We start from the raw sequence: 16155 nt of genomic DNA, 5'->3' as shown, positions 1-16155 counted from the left end.
CCTGCTGGCAAAGATAACAACTCTTCCCCCTTTGAAGCACACCAGCCACAGCTCATGGACCTGGGAGGCTATGCTGAGGGCTGCTAGGCACTCCAGGTTGTTGCCCTTGTAAGACTTGGGAACTCCTGGAATGCCATCCTGGGGACTAGCTGGGTTCCGGGGCCTTGGGGGAGGAAGGGGGAAGGGCCATTATCTTTGCCAGTGGTCTCTATACAGCTGCGCTTTGCTGGGTTTTGAAACAACCTATAGAATACATCCTATACAATATACTCACATTAATTTACAATTCATTTAAACTTCAAATGTAGATTTTGCATTCTTTCTTGGTCATAATTATTACATTATCGTCCTTTTAAAATTTAGTAATTGAGTTTACAGTCACTCACTGTTCTGTTTACCAGTTTTCCTACAAATGAGCATGACTTTGGGGTTTTTGTTTGTGTGTGTATTTTTGGTATTAGGGGAGAGGTGGTTTTAATAAGCTCCATTTTAGAGGTAAGGGTGCCAAGACAGCAGTGAAGTTACTTGCCCAGGGCCATGCAGCTAGGTTGTGGCAGGGCTGAGACTGGGCCTGCCCTCCTCGTCTTTTCCAGGCCCCCTTCTCCAGCAGACCTCTAAAGACCGTGATGCCCTTGAATTGTTAGTTCTTCTAGGATCCAGGGTGAAGTGTCAGGTGTAGGGTGGTTGTTGCTATGAACTCAAGGTTCAGGGAAAGAACGGATGTCTCCGGGGTCAGCCAGAGCCTGCACTGCTGGAGGAAAGGCAGACCCCTTTGAGCACATCTTTCATTTCAAGCTGGGTGTTCCTCCCGAAGGGGAGGGTAAGAGGCTGACTTATGGGAGGTTGGAGATGCCAGGTGAGCCCCTTGCCAGGCCAACTGCACACCTAGATAATAGGTCTTCACCTTCCTCACAGTTCCCTGTTGTTCTTCTTGGGCTGGGGCTAAGGGCAGCTGATCTGCCAGGGAAGGGATCTATCCATTCCTGGTCTCAGCTCTGTTACTAAACCCAAACATCACACCCCCCTGAGCAGGTGCCTGGGCATTTAAAGATGCCCTTTGCAGCACACCAGCCACTGCTGATAGACCAGGGAGGCAGGGTGGAGTCAACTCCAGCCATGCTGAGGGGTTCTTGGCTCCCCCAGTTGTTACCCTTGTGAGACTGGGAACTCCTGGAATGCCACGCTGGGCACTGGCTGGGTTCTGGGACCTTGAGAGAGAAAGAGGGAAGGGCATCTTTGCCAATGCTCTGGGGCAGGCCAGATGCAGAGAGCAGAGCACCGAGGCTTCGATGAACTGGTGTACTTGCTGACTACTGCCTAATTCAAAAGTCACTTGCCATTAAGTTGCCAAGATTTAAAAACCATGGGATTTCCTCTGTAAAGCTGGATTTCCTACTTCTCTTAATAGATCTGAATTCTGGCCATGCTAGGTTGACCTTTCCGTCAATTGGCCAGTGCCAAGAAGGGGCTGCTCCTTTAAAGGGGCCATGAGCCCTCCTGGTCACCATCATCCCCACTGTGCTTTTCTCTATAAAATTTTTTTCCAGTCTTCCATGAACCTGTCTCACCAACCAGAAGGTGCCTGAGATTTCGGGTACAGATGCGGCAGCCTCCAGAACTCTCCTTGGGCCCCCCATTTTCTGTGGTGTGGCTGCTGTGGTCATGAATGAGACTGTACTCAGGGTATCCAGCCACATGCCTGGTGCATGGCAGGGGATCTCATCAGTGTTCTTTCCTTTCTCCTTTAATCTCCAAGATGTCCAATGCCAAGGAGGGCCAGTGGGGTGGAAATACCATTCCCTGCTGAAGGTCATGGTTTTCGTCTCCACTGAAGTTCTGGCCCAGGACCTGAAGTCTTGGCTGCCTTGCATAGCTTTCATTCTCACCATTAGTGGTACTTTTTCCTCCAGCTTTGTTTGAAAGTTGGGTTTTGAGTACAAAGGGCCACACCATGGAGTCTCTCTTGTTGGGTAAATTGTGTTAGTTTCTTGGTTGGGGGAGGAGCCTTTGTGTAGATTTCTTCTTTTTGTGCTGGTATCTGAGTCTCGATTCTGGGCTTACCCGAGGGGGGAAGGCAGTGTGTTCAACTGATGTTAAAGAGACAGCATTATCACGGTAGCTGTTTCTGTAAGGGCTTAAAGAGTTGTTTTATGACAAAGTGATGGAAGCTTAATTAGGACTTGAAAGCATTAGGCTTGCATCAGAAAGGGCAGGACAGACAGACGCATCTTTGGTGCTTGGCGGTGAGAGTATGTGGGACAGAGCTGAACCCCAAGAAGCCCCCTTACATCATGCAGAAGTTTGAACTATGCAAGTGAAGGTGTGAGTAGAAGAAGCAGGCTGTTTCCATCAGCTCCAGCGTACCCGCCCATGGGACCTCCAGGTGTTTCTGCCAGGCTGGGGTGCAGGGTTTAACTTTTAAGGGAGGTCACTGGTCATCTGCTTAGAAACATTGAGGGTGAAGGCACAGCCTGAGAACTGCTTTGAAGAATTGCTAAGACAGTTTGATTTCCTGGGGGATATGGGAATAGCTTCTTTGGAGGAGGAATTTGTCTCCAGGTCCTAATCATGTGACTTGGGGAAATTGGGAAGCCTGAAACGAATTGAACACATTTCCTTCTAAGATTTCTCAAAAGATCATGACACTGCCCTATTCCAACTTCCTGAGGCTTCTTGCAGCTGAGAATGAAATCCACACGCTTAGCGCCACTGCAGGCTAGCAGGTCTAGTCTCCCTGCTCCCAACTCCCTGAGCTGCAGCCACACACACACACACACACACACACACACACACACACACACAGACACACACACACACACATACACATACATCCTTTGCTAACTCACAACTTCACATCTGCTCTTCCTCTCCCTAAAATGCTGTTCCTTCAGAGTGGAAGCGGTACAAAGTGCTAACAGTGACAGGTTGAAATGACAACCATCCCTAATGCCATTCTCCAGAAATAAACCAGGAGCACTTTGTGCCTCTCCTTCCTGTGATCACTGTGTGTGTGTGTATGCACATGTATGTTTTCTCATAAATGTGCAGATCATGGTTTTTTGTTGTTGTTTTTTGTTTTGTTTTGTTTTGTTTTTGAGATGGAGTCTCACTCTGTCACCCAGGTTGGAGTGCAGTGGCATGATCTCAGCTCACTGCAACCTCTGCCTCCCAGGTTCGAGCAATTCTTGTGCCTCAGCCTCCCAAGTAGCTGGGATCATAGGTGCCCACCACCATGCCCAGCTAATTTTTGTGTTTTTAGTGGAGACAGGGTTTCACCATGTTGGCCAGGCTAGTCTTGAACTCCTGACCTCAAGTAATCCACCTGTCTCCGCCTCCCAGAGTGCTGGGATTACAGGCATGAGCCACTGCACCCAGCTTAGATTATGGTTTGAATTACATTGAACATTTTCTAAAATTACAGTATATACTTTTTTAATATCTGAATTTTTCTCTTTTATATGATGAGCTTTGTTGTGTGTCATTAAACATTCTTTGGAAACATCATTTTTAATGACTACATATTTTTCCAGCTTTTGATGGTACTCTACCTTACCTAGTCTCTTGTTTGTGAACATAGAGTATTTTCAGTTTTTCCCTGTGATGCGTAACTCTGAATTTAATATGTAGAGACAAAACCACACCTTTTGTGTATATGCTTCCTGAAGTAATGCATATGATGGATTTTGATGGTATGTAACATTCTTTAGGTTTAAGGGGGTATTTAGACTCTTCCTAAGTTTTGATCCCATTCTGTAATTTTTGAGAAGTTTTAAGTTGCATTTTAGTTTGAAAGTTCACTAAATGCTGTTTTTTGATTTTTTTTTTGAGGAAAAATAACATTTTGTTTAGGCTCGTGGTTCAGTAAAACAGTTCACATGGTAATTTATTTCGAAGTTCAAATTAGTGTGAGCTGGTCCTGTTTAAGGCTCCATTTGGGGGCTGTGTTTTGTATTCCTTTCTCTTTACAACACAGCAGGGGCAGGACTTTCTCTCTGTCTCAAGAGTTGCTGAAGCTCAGCACAAGTTGGGGATCATGGTGCCCCTTCCTGCCACTGCCCGCAGAGGCAGAACCCCTTTACCTAGTGGGCTCTTTGCAGTTGGCCCCAGGGCTCTGGTGAGTTTGACATTATTTCATGGATTTGATGTTTTTGTTTTTGTTTTGATGGGGCTTCAGTGCCCGATGGCAAAACCCCAGAAGATGAAAATCCAACAGAGGAAGGAGCAGACAACTCTTCAGCAAAGATGGAAGAGGAGGAGGAGGAAGAGGAAGAAGAAGAAGAGAGCCTCCCAGGATGTACTCTGTTTATTAAGAATCTCAATTTTGACACAACAGAAGAGAAGCTGAAGGAGGTGAGTGGTTTCTCAGCCCAGGAGGGAGGGGCGTGGGATGGGAAACCCCAGTCTACTGATACGGCCACTGCATTTATTCTGCCCTGAAACATGACGCGTGTTAATATGCACTTGGGGCAACAAGCACACCACCTACTTGACCCTTTCCCCTGGGGTGTCCAGTAGACGACTCAGCTGAAGACTAGAGCAGTAGCAAGGCTGGCCGGGGGGCCTGAGAGGGGGCCGGGGGGCCTGTCACATACGCTTTGGAGGCATACCAGAATGTCTAGGGAGACCATGTAATATGGAGGCAATAGTTGTTTTATGATGTAAACTACCCAAAAGTCAATGTCAGCACAGTCCTCTCGGCCTGCCGGGAGTAATGGAGAAGCCACATCAGTGAGTGAGGGTCTGGGCCTGACCCTGGAATCCCTGGATGGGGTGAGATTTTTGCATTTATGGGAAGAGGGAAGGGGATGAAAGGACAGGGAGCTCCAGATAGAAGGTTAGTAAAAGCCAAATGAGGGCTGCCCTGAATGAGGGCCGGGGGCTTCTAGAAGGAATTGGACCAGCGATCAGGACACAACGGGGTCTCCGGTTCCAAAGGAGTGGGGTCTGCAAGGTCCCCAATTTGTGGCACCTCCCTCAGGAGAGGTTTATTTCTAGAGACTGGGCTTGGCACAGAATAAACACTCAATGGGTTTTTCAGTTTTTTGTTTTGTTTTAATGAATAACAGTCGGCTGATAGCCATCAGCTTGTTCTGGGAAGGAAGCTGGCCATAAGAATTGACTTGGTTGATTTCTAAAAATCCCTCTGAACCCTAAAATTTGATCATGGGGTCAAGATAGAAGACAGTGTCCACTGAACCTCAGGGGTAGGAACATGATGGGCAGATGATATGGAGGCAAACATTGGGGTGTGGTAGAGAGGCAGAGGGTCAGAGCCCCTCTGACACCCTCTGGCTCAGCCTCTGTGATGTGACTGTCCCCTTACCTATTAGAAGAGCAGCCCCAACAGCAGAGATACCCTGACTAAAGCAGCAGCATTTAAGGAGCAAGATTCATCTTATTAAGCAATGGGAAACCCACCCTTAGACTTGTCTTTGGCTATTTCCTGGTTCCATTTTTATTTTGCTGTGCTTTTAAATGGCGGCATGTGCTTGTAGCATCCAAAAGGTAGAAGATTTGAATATGTCAGATAGATTTGAACGTTAGTTTTATTTTTTTTCTGGTGCGGGTCTGGTATGGGATCGTCATTATCTGGGATCATTGTTTCCTGGGAGATGCACTCAAACAGCAGCCCAAGAGCATCCTCTGAATTCAAGGATTCTGGAGCTGGAAGTCACAGCCAAGATGACCTAGTTCAGTCTCTTTGTGGAACATGGCTGGAGACTGAGCTTCAGAGAGGCCGGTTCACTGTCCTTAGGTCACACAGTCCACTTGAGGCCCTGGGGGGAAGAGCCCTTAGTTCCCAGGGCTCCTGTCTCAGCACCCTGAGTGGAGAGCCATGGTTAGCGATCAGTCTGCCTGGGCTTGGAACCCAGCTTTGTTCTTTGCTAATGATGTGACCCTGAGTGAGTCCTTCAGCCATTCTGTGCCTCAGTTTCTTCATCTGTAACATGGGGATGTTAACAGACTCTTCTCATGGAGTTGTTTTGATGATTTGGATGAAGGAGATACTCCAAATAAAGCATCTGACACTTTAAACACAAGAGTCAATAAGTGGCTACTATTCATAGTATTTGTTTCTCAAGATTCTCCCTGGGCTTCCCCATTGCTCATTTAGTGAGTGTTTATTGGGTACCTGCCTTTCCCTGAGCCCTGTGTGTGGTGCTGAAGACATAGCCGGGAACCAGGTAAACGTGGATTTTGCTCTGGCTGGGTTTCAAATTCTAGCAAAGGAGACAGAAAAAGTAAAGGGGAAGATGGAATAGACTATGACTTAAAATTTTTGTAAAAATTATTTTGGCATTTGGTGCAGGGGGCAGTGAGAGAGGTCCGGACTGGGGCAGTAGACCCCATGCTTCGGAACTTAGGCCCGGCTTCCCGATTGTATGATCTGCAGTCAGTCTCTCACTGTTCTGTGTCCTACTTCCTTCTTCTAAAACTGGAACAAGAAACAAGCCCAGCTGCTCTTACGGGGAACCCTAAGGGACTGCCCAGGTTACTTAAAGGAGGTCATCACTCATCACCTCAAAATGTTTTTGGGACCCCAAGTAGTCCATATGGCAAATTTGGGGGTATAGTGTTTGACAGGGGCCCTTGCCTGCATAGTGGTTTAGAGCTGCTGATGATACTTGTTACTTTCTTATCTAGGTGTTCTCAAAAGTGGGGACAGTGAAGAGCTGCTCTATCTCCAAGAAGAAGAACAAAGCAGGTATTCCACATGAAATTTGGCAAGTATTCAGTATTCAGCCGGAAAGAGTGGATTCCAAAAGAAGCTCCAGCTTCAGACAAGGGGTTGGGGGAGTTCTCCCTTGCACATTTTGAAGGTTCTCTTTTTTCTGAAGCATGGTCAGCCTCAGACTCTTTGAAATAGCCCCTCTTTCTGTTTCCCTGGAGTCTCCTGCTTTCCAGTCGAAGCAGCCTCTTGGGTCAGATCCTTCTGAGCCTAGAGCCTCCACCACCTCAAACTGTCAGGGGTGGTTTCAGAGCAGTGCCATTTGTGGGCAGATAGCGAGGACCCTGGATGGTATCAGGAGCCTCTGCCTCCTTCCAGCACTTCCATGCTCTGGAAGTTTCCTAGGAAATAGCAAGAAACAACCAGTCTTGCGCTCTCCCTCTTCCCTTCTGAGGGAGATAACCCAGTTGTAGAACTTCTGGAACATTCTACCAAGTCATTAACCACACAGATTTTCCTGAGTCTTTAACCATGCATCTCCCAGGTCAGTGGGTACATGGGCAGGCAGAGAGTACCCTCATCTCTCCATTCGGCCCTGGGTGCTATTCTGAGTCTCCTGGCCTCTGCTGGGCTCCAGCCCTGGCTTCCTGCAGGGGATACATCCTTGCTTTCACACAGCCATGCCAGCCCTATCCTGAGTCCCTTTGGTTTGGCAGGATTTGTAGGAATGCCACATGTGTCAGCCCAAACTGTGTCTTGAGCACCTGCTGCATGCAAAGTACTGGGTGGCCAGAATGTCTGCTGTTGAGTTACTCCTCAAACAGTCCCCAGGCCCCACCAGGCAGCAGGCACGGTGTTAGTTACATAAGACTAAGGGAGACGCAGCCCTGCCCGCAGCATGCACACAGTCTAGCTGGAGAGACCAATGCGCTGGTGGTTACAGCAGAGTGCAGCAGGGGGTTGGACGGCAGGGACAAGAGTCCAGCACAGGGGACGCCACATCAGCCCGAGGCTGAGAGGGGTGGGGGGCAGAGCAGCCAGGTGGCGGGAACAGGGTATTCAGAGGCCACTCACACTGCAGTGGCCAAGCCTGGGGAATTTGTTGAGGAAGAGGCGGGAGATATGCCTAGAAAGGTAGGCGAGTTCCAAACCATGAAGTGGCTTTTATGCCACACACACAGAAGAGTTTTGACTTTTCCCCAGAAGTACTGGGGAGCCATGGAGGGTTCTAAGCAGACATACAGCACAGAAGTCAGAGCATCCCTTGTATTCGTTTGCCAGGCCATAAGAAAGTGCCACAGACTGGGTGGCTTAAATGACAGAAATGTGTTGTCTCACAGCCTTGGAGTCTAGAAGTCTGAGATCAAGGTGCCAGTAGAGTTGGTTCCTTCTGGGGGCTGTGAGGGAAGGTCTGTTCTAGGCCTGTCTCTAGGCTTATAGATGGCCGCCTCCATGTTCACAGGGCATCCTCCTTGTATATGCCCATCCCGTTTTCAAATCCACCCACACTTTTTTAAAAGAACGGCAGTCATCCAATCATACTGGATTTAGGGCCCACTCTAATGACTGCATTTAATTTATTTTTATTTAATTTATTTTTATTTTTTGAGACAGAGTCTCACTCTGTTGCCCAGGCTGGAGTACAGCGGTGTGATCTCAGCTCACTGCAACTGCTGTCTCCTGGGTTCAAACGATTCTTGTGCCTCAGCCTCCCCAGTAGCTGGGATTATAGGCGTGTGTCACCACGCCCAGCTAATTTTTGTATTCTTGGTAGAGATGGGGTTTCACCATGTTGGTCAGGCTGGTCTCGAACTCCTGACCTCAAGTGATCTGCCTGCGTTGGCCTCCCAAAGTGCTGGTATTACAAGTGTGAGCTTCCACGCCCGGCCTGTGATCTCATTTTAACTTGGTTACCTCTGTAAAGAGCTTGTCTCAGGTAAGGTCTCATCTGAGATACTGGGGGTCAGGATTTCTACATGTGAGTCTGGGAAGACACTGTTCACCCCTTAACATCCCTGTTCTCCAGGGTCTTCAGATATAGTTTTGGATGCAAGGAAAGGCAGCTAAGTACCAAGTTAATGATGAGAAGGACCAGTTGTGAGGATTTCTGGAAAAAAAAAAAAAAAGTTGTTGCTGAAGTCCAGGATGGGGGTCAGATAGACAGAGGTGCACCCAGGCCAGCAGGCGGAAATGGCTGTCCCTGCCTCTCACTGTACCCAGTCAGATGCTCTGTGGGGCCAGCCTTGTATTCCTGGGGAGCGCTCTTCAGCATGTTTTAGAAGTGGTTATCTGATCTTTCCATGTCATAAGCAGCTCTTAAAACATACACTCTCTTTTTCAAGGGCCTGTATTTGAGAGCCCTGTCCTCTGAGGCCCATCTGTCACAGTTTGGGGAAAATCTAGACAAAGTATATCAGTCAGGGTTGCAGCAGGAAACAAAGCACTCTGAGCTGGGGTTGGAGCAGAGATGTCTGTAAGAAAGGGGCCGAGGTGTGGCTGGGCTAAGGGAGCCCACAAGGATGTCCAGGGAGTGAGCTCTACAGGAAGAATGCCTTTCCCCCTGCCGGGCCTGGAGGGACATTAGAGGAAAGCGTGTGACCAGAGCTCAGCTGAGAGTTGGAGCCACGAGATAACCTGCAGGAGTGGTGGCTGTGGATTGAGTGTGGCCACTGCAGAGCCACACAAAGCAAGGAGGCAGGTGGGGACACGTGGAAGGATCCAGTACTCCAGCCTCTCTCTCCTCCATTCCCCTACCCTCCAATGCCAGATCAGAGCCTCTTGCTGGCTGATCCCAACAGGAAGCAAGGAATCTGGGGAGCCCAGGTAAAGCTGTCTATAGAGGTCAGCTTCCCATAGAGGACGGTGGTGGAGAGTGGATCTGCATAGTGTCAGTAACTCAGAGATGAACTTGACCTTCTCACAGTTGCCTTTCACACAGTCACTGTGCTTTTAAAGTCTCACAGGTGCACAGACATGCCAGCCCACCACCTGCAGCCTCGAGCCTCCAAAAGAGAGCTTTCGAGCAGTATCTGCTTGCAGAACGAACATGTAAAGTCACCCTGGGGTGGCACTGGCTGTCAGTTCTGTCTGAGCCATGTATGGGCAATTAATGGAATTCCTTAATGCACTTGGCTTTTATTTTGTAACACCTACTGTCAATGGAAAGGCAGGAGCATAGGTCTCACAAACAGCACAGTAAAGGTGAAGATAGGAACTGCAAAGTGAGCCAAAGGTAGAGAACCTCGAGCCTCATTTGAACCCATCAGACTGAAGTGAATCTTCTCTGAATTCGCAATAAAGAATAAACCTAACAAATATGTATGAGATGCTGGGGTGTGGGTAGAAGGTGGGAGGACATCAAATCTAATGTCAAGAGGGCAAGATATAATTAGGGATCTTAATGTTTTTTAGTGCCCTATAAAAATGGTCCTCCCTCCCCAGTTATGCATAGTGAGGAAGCAGAAGTTTCCGATGAAATTTTTGCAGTATTCTTTGCTATCTGAACTCTTGCTACTTGCAGCCTTGAAGTAAGAAACCAGAGAAGTTTGAATAATGCAGTCGCCCACATGATCCAAACTTTATATCTGAAACCCAGGAACTGAATGTGATAGGCTGGTGAGAAATATTTGTGAAGAGCAAGCCTGTGGTGCGTTTGACTCTCCCACATATTCATTTTAGGCATTGCGTGTGGAGGTAGAGGACTGCCCAGGTAGAGGTTTTGCCACTTGCCTTCATGATGGTCATCTCTCTTAGGTCAGTCTCCCTCCCACAGCAGAATCCTATTATGAAGTTAATTATCATGTCAGTCATCTGTTAATTAATAGTCAAATGGGCCTCAGGTGGCAGCCATGTTAACTGCGTTGGCTGATTCGTCAAGATGACTAATAATAAACAGCAAGCCAGGCACTGAGATTTTTTGGGGGAATGAAGGGGGTATGAAAAGAAGAGAAAATACAGCGTAGGTCTGGGGGCCCGTCACAGCCCTTGCACTTGGCCTTGTGCTTCCGCTTCACCCACTGATGTGATTTCCACTTCTTTCTCTCTCAGGAGCGCTGCTTTCCATGGGGTTTGGATTTGTGGAATACAGGAAGCCGGAGCAAACCCAGAAAGCTCTCAAGCAGCTCCAGGTAAAGTGAGGATTCTCTGCTGAGGGCCATGGAGGCGCTTGGCAGGTAGTGGGAGGTCCCGTCGGCCCTCTGAAATTGAGTGAGAATGTGTGTGAAGTCTACACTTGACCAGGCCCATTGCTTTTCCCAGATCTCTACGGAACTGTGGCCCAAGAAAAAATTAAGAACCTTTCCCAACACTCCACGGTCACCATGGTTCATTCATTCGATCCATAGCACTATTATCAAGAGCCTGACATGTGCCAGGGGTGGTGCTAGGCCTGGGAGAGGTTGCCCACGTGGCCCCCTCTTTCTGGTGGGGTAGACAGGCCATGGACCTCTAATAAACATGCAGGACCAGGTCATGAAGACAAAGCTGCGAGTTGAGGGTGGAGGTGGGGCACTTAGGCTGCGTGGTCAGGGAAGGCCTAAGGAGGTGACAGTTGAGCCCACACCTATTTGGCCAGAAGTCAGCTGCACAGAGATCTGGGAGGGAGGTAGTTGGGGAGTAGGGACCATGTGCAGAGGGTCTGAGGCAGGGGTCGTAAGGTGGGAATGAGCTTAGTACATTTGAAAAGCTAAGAGGCCACTGTGGCAGGGGCGGCGTGGGGTAGTGGTTCAGGCTGCAGGATGAGGAGAGAGGTGTGCAGGGCAGGATCTTCTAGGCCATTTTACTGCTCAGCCTAAAGGCAGTGGGAGACCATTAGGGGGCTGTGAGCACACTGGCTTCTGCTCCAGCCTCTGCAGCTGCTGGTGTGGAGAGGGGACGATGGCTGGGGGCAGGGGGCAGGTAGGAGACCCTTAAGTCATCCAGGCTTGGCCAGCGGGGGAGAAGGTGGGGAGAACAGGGCTGAACCGAAAGCTATTTGGACAGAGACTCAACATCCTATTCAGACAGAGAAGGGAGATATGCCTTCCTGCTAGATCCTAAGTACAAGGACAGATTGAGACTCACTAGCAGGAGGGGAGCTAGGGCTGTGGAGAGCAAAATAGCCTGATTGGCACCATCCCAAAGGGCAAATTTTGCACCACCTATAAGTTCTTTTTTTTTTTTTTTTTGAGACGGAGTCTCACTCTGTTGCCCCAGCTGGAGTGCAGTGGTGCGATCTCGGCTCACTGCAAGCTCCGCCTCCCAGGTTCACGCCATTCTCCTGCCTCAGCTTCCAGAGTAGCTGGGACTACAGGCGCCCGCCACCATGCCCGGCTAATTTTTTGTATTTTTAGTAGAGACGGGGTTTCACCGTGTTAGCCAGGATGGTCTCGATCTCCTGACCCCGTGATCTGCCCACCTCAGCCTCCCAAAGTGCTGGGATTACAGGCATGAGCCACCATGCCCAGCCTAAATTCTAATCCAGAAGCTCTGTGGATGCATCTAATGCATCATGATGCATGGTGCCTAGGATGGCCTTCAGCTAATGTGAAGGAGATGCAGTAGGTGTTAGTAGCTTGAGAAGGTATCCTCTGTTCCCTTCATAATGCCCCACATCCTAGGCCCTTCCTGGTCAGGGGCTGTGTACTCATTTAACTTAAAATTGGCTCTGCAGGTTCAGTGGTCCATGTTTCTCTTTCACGTGATGTAAGATTCTATGAAATGTCCCTTTGCATGTGTACTGTATTATGTTCTGGACATCATTGTGTGCATGTACATGTGAATATTGCCTCCAAGAATTGTTCCTACGAAGCTCTGTGTGCTGTATCTTATGGGAGATTTAAGGGATTTTCAAGGGTAATTTTGCTAATACACCAGTTCTGCCTTGAGGGACCAATGTTAGAACCTCGCTTTAGATGCAACTCCACTAGGATTTAGAATATTTTTCAGGAACATACAAACTAAACCCAACTCTCTCTGCAAGCCAGACCTAAGGGCGTTACTTTGCCTGAACATGCTTATAAACAATGGAAAATTCCGTGTCCCTTGAATGACATCTAGGTCAAGGCCTACCCGTGGCTTAAGAGAGCATCCAAGGACTGAGTCTCTGACCACCAGCTGCTGCCTGGGCATGGTGTGAGCCATTTCAGGGAAAAACCATCCTCTGTCCTCGAGGCCAGCTAGCCCTGCTCCCCAGGGAACAGTCAGGCTCCCATCTGCGAGCCAGGGCTCTGCTCTGGTGAAGGTCAAGGATTCGGGTGAGTATTTCTCGGGACAGAGAGATGAGCCCTGTTGTCTTCTCTCTTAGGGTCACATCGTGGACGGCCACAAGCTGGAAGTGAGGATCTCGGAACGAGCCACTAAGTGAGTCTTCAGGGTCCTCATTTCCTTTCCTGTGAGCTGGGGCTTCCTGTGCTTGGTGCCGGCCACCCTGGAGGCTGTCTCACAACCCTTAAATGTCCTTTCCACCTATCCCTTTACCATTTAGGACTCTTCCTAATTAAGATGCCTAATTAAGTTGGCATTTACCAAATCCGACCCCGGTTTTCCCAATGAACTACAACAGTGTTAGTCCTTTGGGTGAATGTTTAATGCACAGGGTGTTGTTTTTTTTTTTTTTAATAAGAAAAGGAACAAGTGCAGGAGAAACAGGCAAACAACACTCATCTTGGGATAAATAAACCAAGGAAGAGCTGGAGGTTGCTGGTGCTGTGGATGAACCAGAAGCAGCTGTAAAACCTAGACGTTCCGCTTTATGGGACGTGCTTTCTTAGAGCTGAATGACAGTGCCTACGGTGGCCTCCAGTTAATGTGAAAAAGATTCCGTAGGTGTTAGAGATGGAGGCAGACCAATCTGCCCAATGACCAGTATACTGAAGTAGGGGGATTGCTTGGAGATTTATCTTTGCTCCTCCATTTCCACCTGCTTGTATATCTAAATGAGCTATTACACCCGACGTGTCTCCAACAGTGTCCGGCACATAACAGGTGCCCAGCGTAAGCCATTATTGTCATTATCATCTACTTGCCTCAGGTGATAAAATGACTGCCTCTAACAGCCCTAGAGCTGGTTTCAGGTATTTATTCGGTAGTTTTCAAGAAGTTGGTCATTTGTTGTGGTCATCCGGCAAATTAGCTGCCAGCGAATTGACCTTTCTTTTTCCTTCTTTCTTTCTTGTTAATGCTTCGTGTGAGTCCAGCTTGGGCCAGCTCTGGTATTTTTCACCCATTGTGGTCTGTGCTATGTTAAGCATCCTTGGAGGGAAGAAGGCTTGGTACAGGGGCCCTCAGAAGTCTAATGGGGGTTCCTGAGCTGCCAGTATAACAGAAGGAGCTCAGGCTTTGAGCCCCACACCTGTAGTTTCTAATCCAGGAGCTCTGTGACCTTGCATGGGTGACTGCCTCTGAAGTGAAACGTGCTAACTAGAGGTTGTGTGTTAAGCGTCCAGCACTTGCAGTGCCCATGAGCACTGAGCCAGCAGTGTCTTTCCAGTACCCTATCTCCAGAGAGCCAGCCTGAATTCAGCCTTGCAAGGTCTCACTTCCTAGCCAGTGTTCATGGAACCATTGTTTTACTCAAGAAAAAATTACAGCAAGCCCACTGTGTACCACATCCTCCTCCTAGGCACTGGGGATGGTGTTTCCTTGGGAGTTTACACCCTAGGGCAATGCTGTTCCATAGAAGCTTCTGCAGCAATGGAAATATTCCACACCTCTTCTGTCCAAGATGGTAGCCAATTGCCACACATAGCTATTTAGCTCTTGAGATGTGGCAGGTGCAACTGTTTTAGCTGTCTATTGCTGCATCACAAAGTATCCCAGAACTTAAAGGCTGAAAAGAAAACATTATCTCATAGTTTCATGGGTCAGGAATTCTGGAGCAGCTTAGCTGGGAATTCTGGCTCAGGTTCTCTCATGAGGTTACAGGCAGGATGTGGGCTAGGGCAGCAGTCATCTGAAGGCTCAGCTGGGGCTGGTAGATCTGTTGTTAAGATGACACACTCACATGGCTGCTGGCAGGGGGCCTCAGTTCCTCACCTTGGGGATCTCTTTCTGGGACCGCTTGAGTGTCCTCATGGCATGGCAGCGGGTCTCTCCAGAGTGAGTGATTCAAGAATGGGGAAGAAGGAGGCCACAATGTCTTCTACAATCTAGTCTTAGAATTCACACACCATCCCTCTGCTGCATGCTGCTGGTCACCCAGACCTGCCCTGATACAGCATGGGAAGGGATTACATAGTGCATGAACACCAAGAGCCAGGAATCACTGGGCACCATCTTGGAGCCTGATACCCCAGCAACCGAGGAAGTGAATTTGTAGTTTTGCTGCTTCTATTTTTTTGAGATGGAGTCTCACCCTGTCACCCAGGCTGGACTGCAGTGGTGTGATCTTAGCTCACTGCAACCTCTGCCTCCTGGGTTCAAGCAATTCTCATGCCTCAGCCTCCCAAGTAACTGGGATTATAGGCGCCTGCCACCACACCTGGCTAATTTTTGTATTTTCAGTCGAGACAGGGTTTCACTATGTTGGCCCGGCTGGTCTTGAACTCCTGACCTCAGGTGATCCACTTAAGCCTCCCAAAGTGTTGGGATTACAGGTGTGAGCCACCATGCCCAGCCTAGTTTTGCTTCATTTTAATTTAGATTTAACTAGCCACATGTGGCTGGTGGCTGCCATATGAGACAGCATAGCCCCAGAATGACAAGACAAAAAAAGAAAAGAAACATGATTAAATGTATAATGTACTAGCACAGGGATCAGTGCCAGGAAGAGAAATGAAGCTGGGGGCTGTGGGTGAGGGGGTTGCCGTTTTAATGGAGACAGGGAAGGCCTGTGAGGAGGTGACGTGGAGCAGGCCTGAAGGAGGTAAGTCCTAACATGGTCATTATCGTAACAGCTGCTGTTTATTGAATGTTTACCACATTCTGGGTCCAGTGCTGAGTCTGCTTATTAAATCTTCAAACAATCAAATTAGTTTGGCCTATCATTACACCCCTTCTACAGTGGAGGAAACGGAGGCCCAGAGAGGCCATGCTGCTTGCCCAAGATCACAGAGATCCTGAGTGTCCAATTTGGCATTCACACCCAGCTTGTTAACTCCCAGCCTTGCTCACTTCCCTACCCTGTTTTGGTGGAGTGGGAGGTTTCCCTGGGAGAGCAGGGGGACAGGTAAGGTAGCACTGCATTGGGGATGGCCTTGAACCTGGGCTGAGAGTGTCCTTGCTCGCCACCTGGTCCATGTCCATGGTTAGGCATGTTCCTCCTCGGGTTATTGATGAAGTGTCACAAGACCTTTGGAAACCAACTAGGGTCTTTCTTTGCAACTGGAGAGAAAGACACAATGGAGATTGGGTTCTGTGAGAAACCAGCCCCACCCTTAGCGGGGCTCCTGAAGTCCCTGGTGGCCCCAGAGTCTCTCAAATGAAGGGCAGCAGCCACCCAAGCACGGATGTGTTCCCCTGACGTCTGCAGCTGTTTTGGGTCCTATCACCTTGTAGGAGACGGCCTT

The 16155-nt window shown here is 48.7% G+C and overlaps 1 protein-coding gene across 1 annotated transcript in view; it reads left to right on the top strand.

The window, feature by feature from the left end:
* The window catches only part of RBM19 (RNA binding motif protein 19), a 141831-nt gene that overhangs the window by 35173 nt on the left and 90503 nt on the right, over positions 1–16155 (top strand). The window contains exons 17-20 of the mRNA XM_003274428.2: positions 4175–4350; positions 6646–6706; positions 10718–10797; positions 12954–13009. Coding sequence (XP_003274476.1) covers positions 4175–4350; positions 6646–6706; positions 10718–10797; positions 12954–13009 — 373 coding nt within the window. The remainder of the gene's footprint in view (positions 1–4174; positions 4351–6645; positions 6707–10717; positions 10798–12953; positions 13010–16155) is intronic.

Source organism: Nomascus leucogenys, chromosome 10 (genome assembly GCF_006542625.1).
Source record: "Nomascus leucogenys isolate Asia chromosome 10, Asia_NLE_v1, whole genome shotgun sequence".
Classification (NCBI taxonomy): domain Eukaryota; kingdom Metazoa; phylum Chordata; class Mammalia; order Primates; family Hylobatidae; genus Nomascus; species Nomascus leucogenys.
Note: the sequence above shows the minus strand (reverse complement) of the source record. Positions and strands in the feature narration are given on the sequence as shown.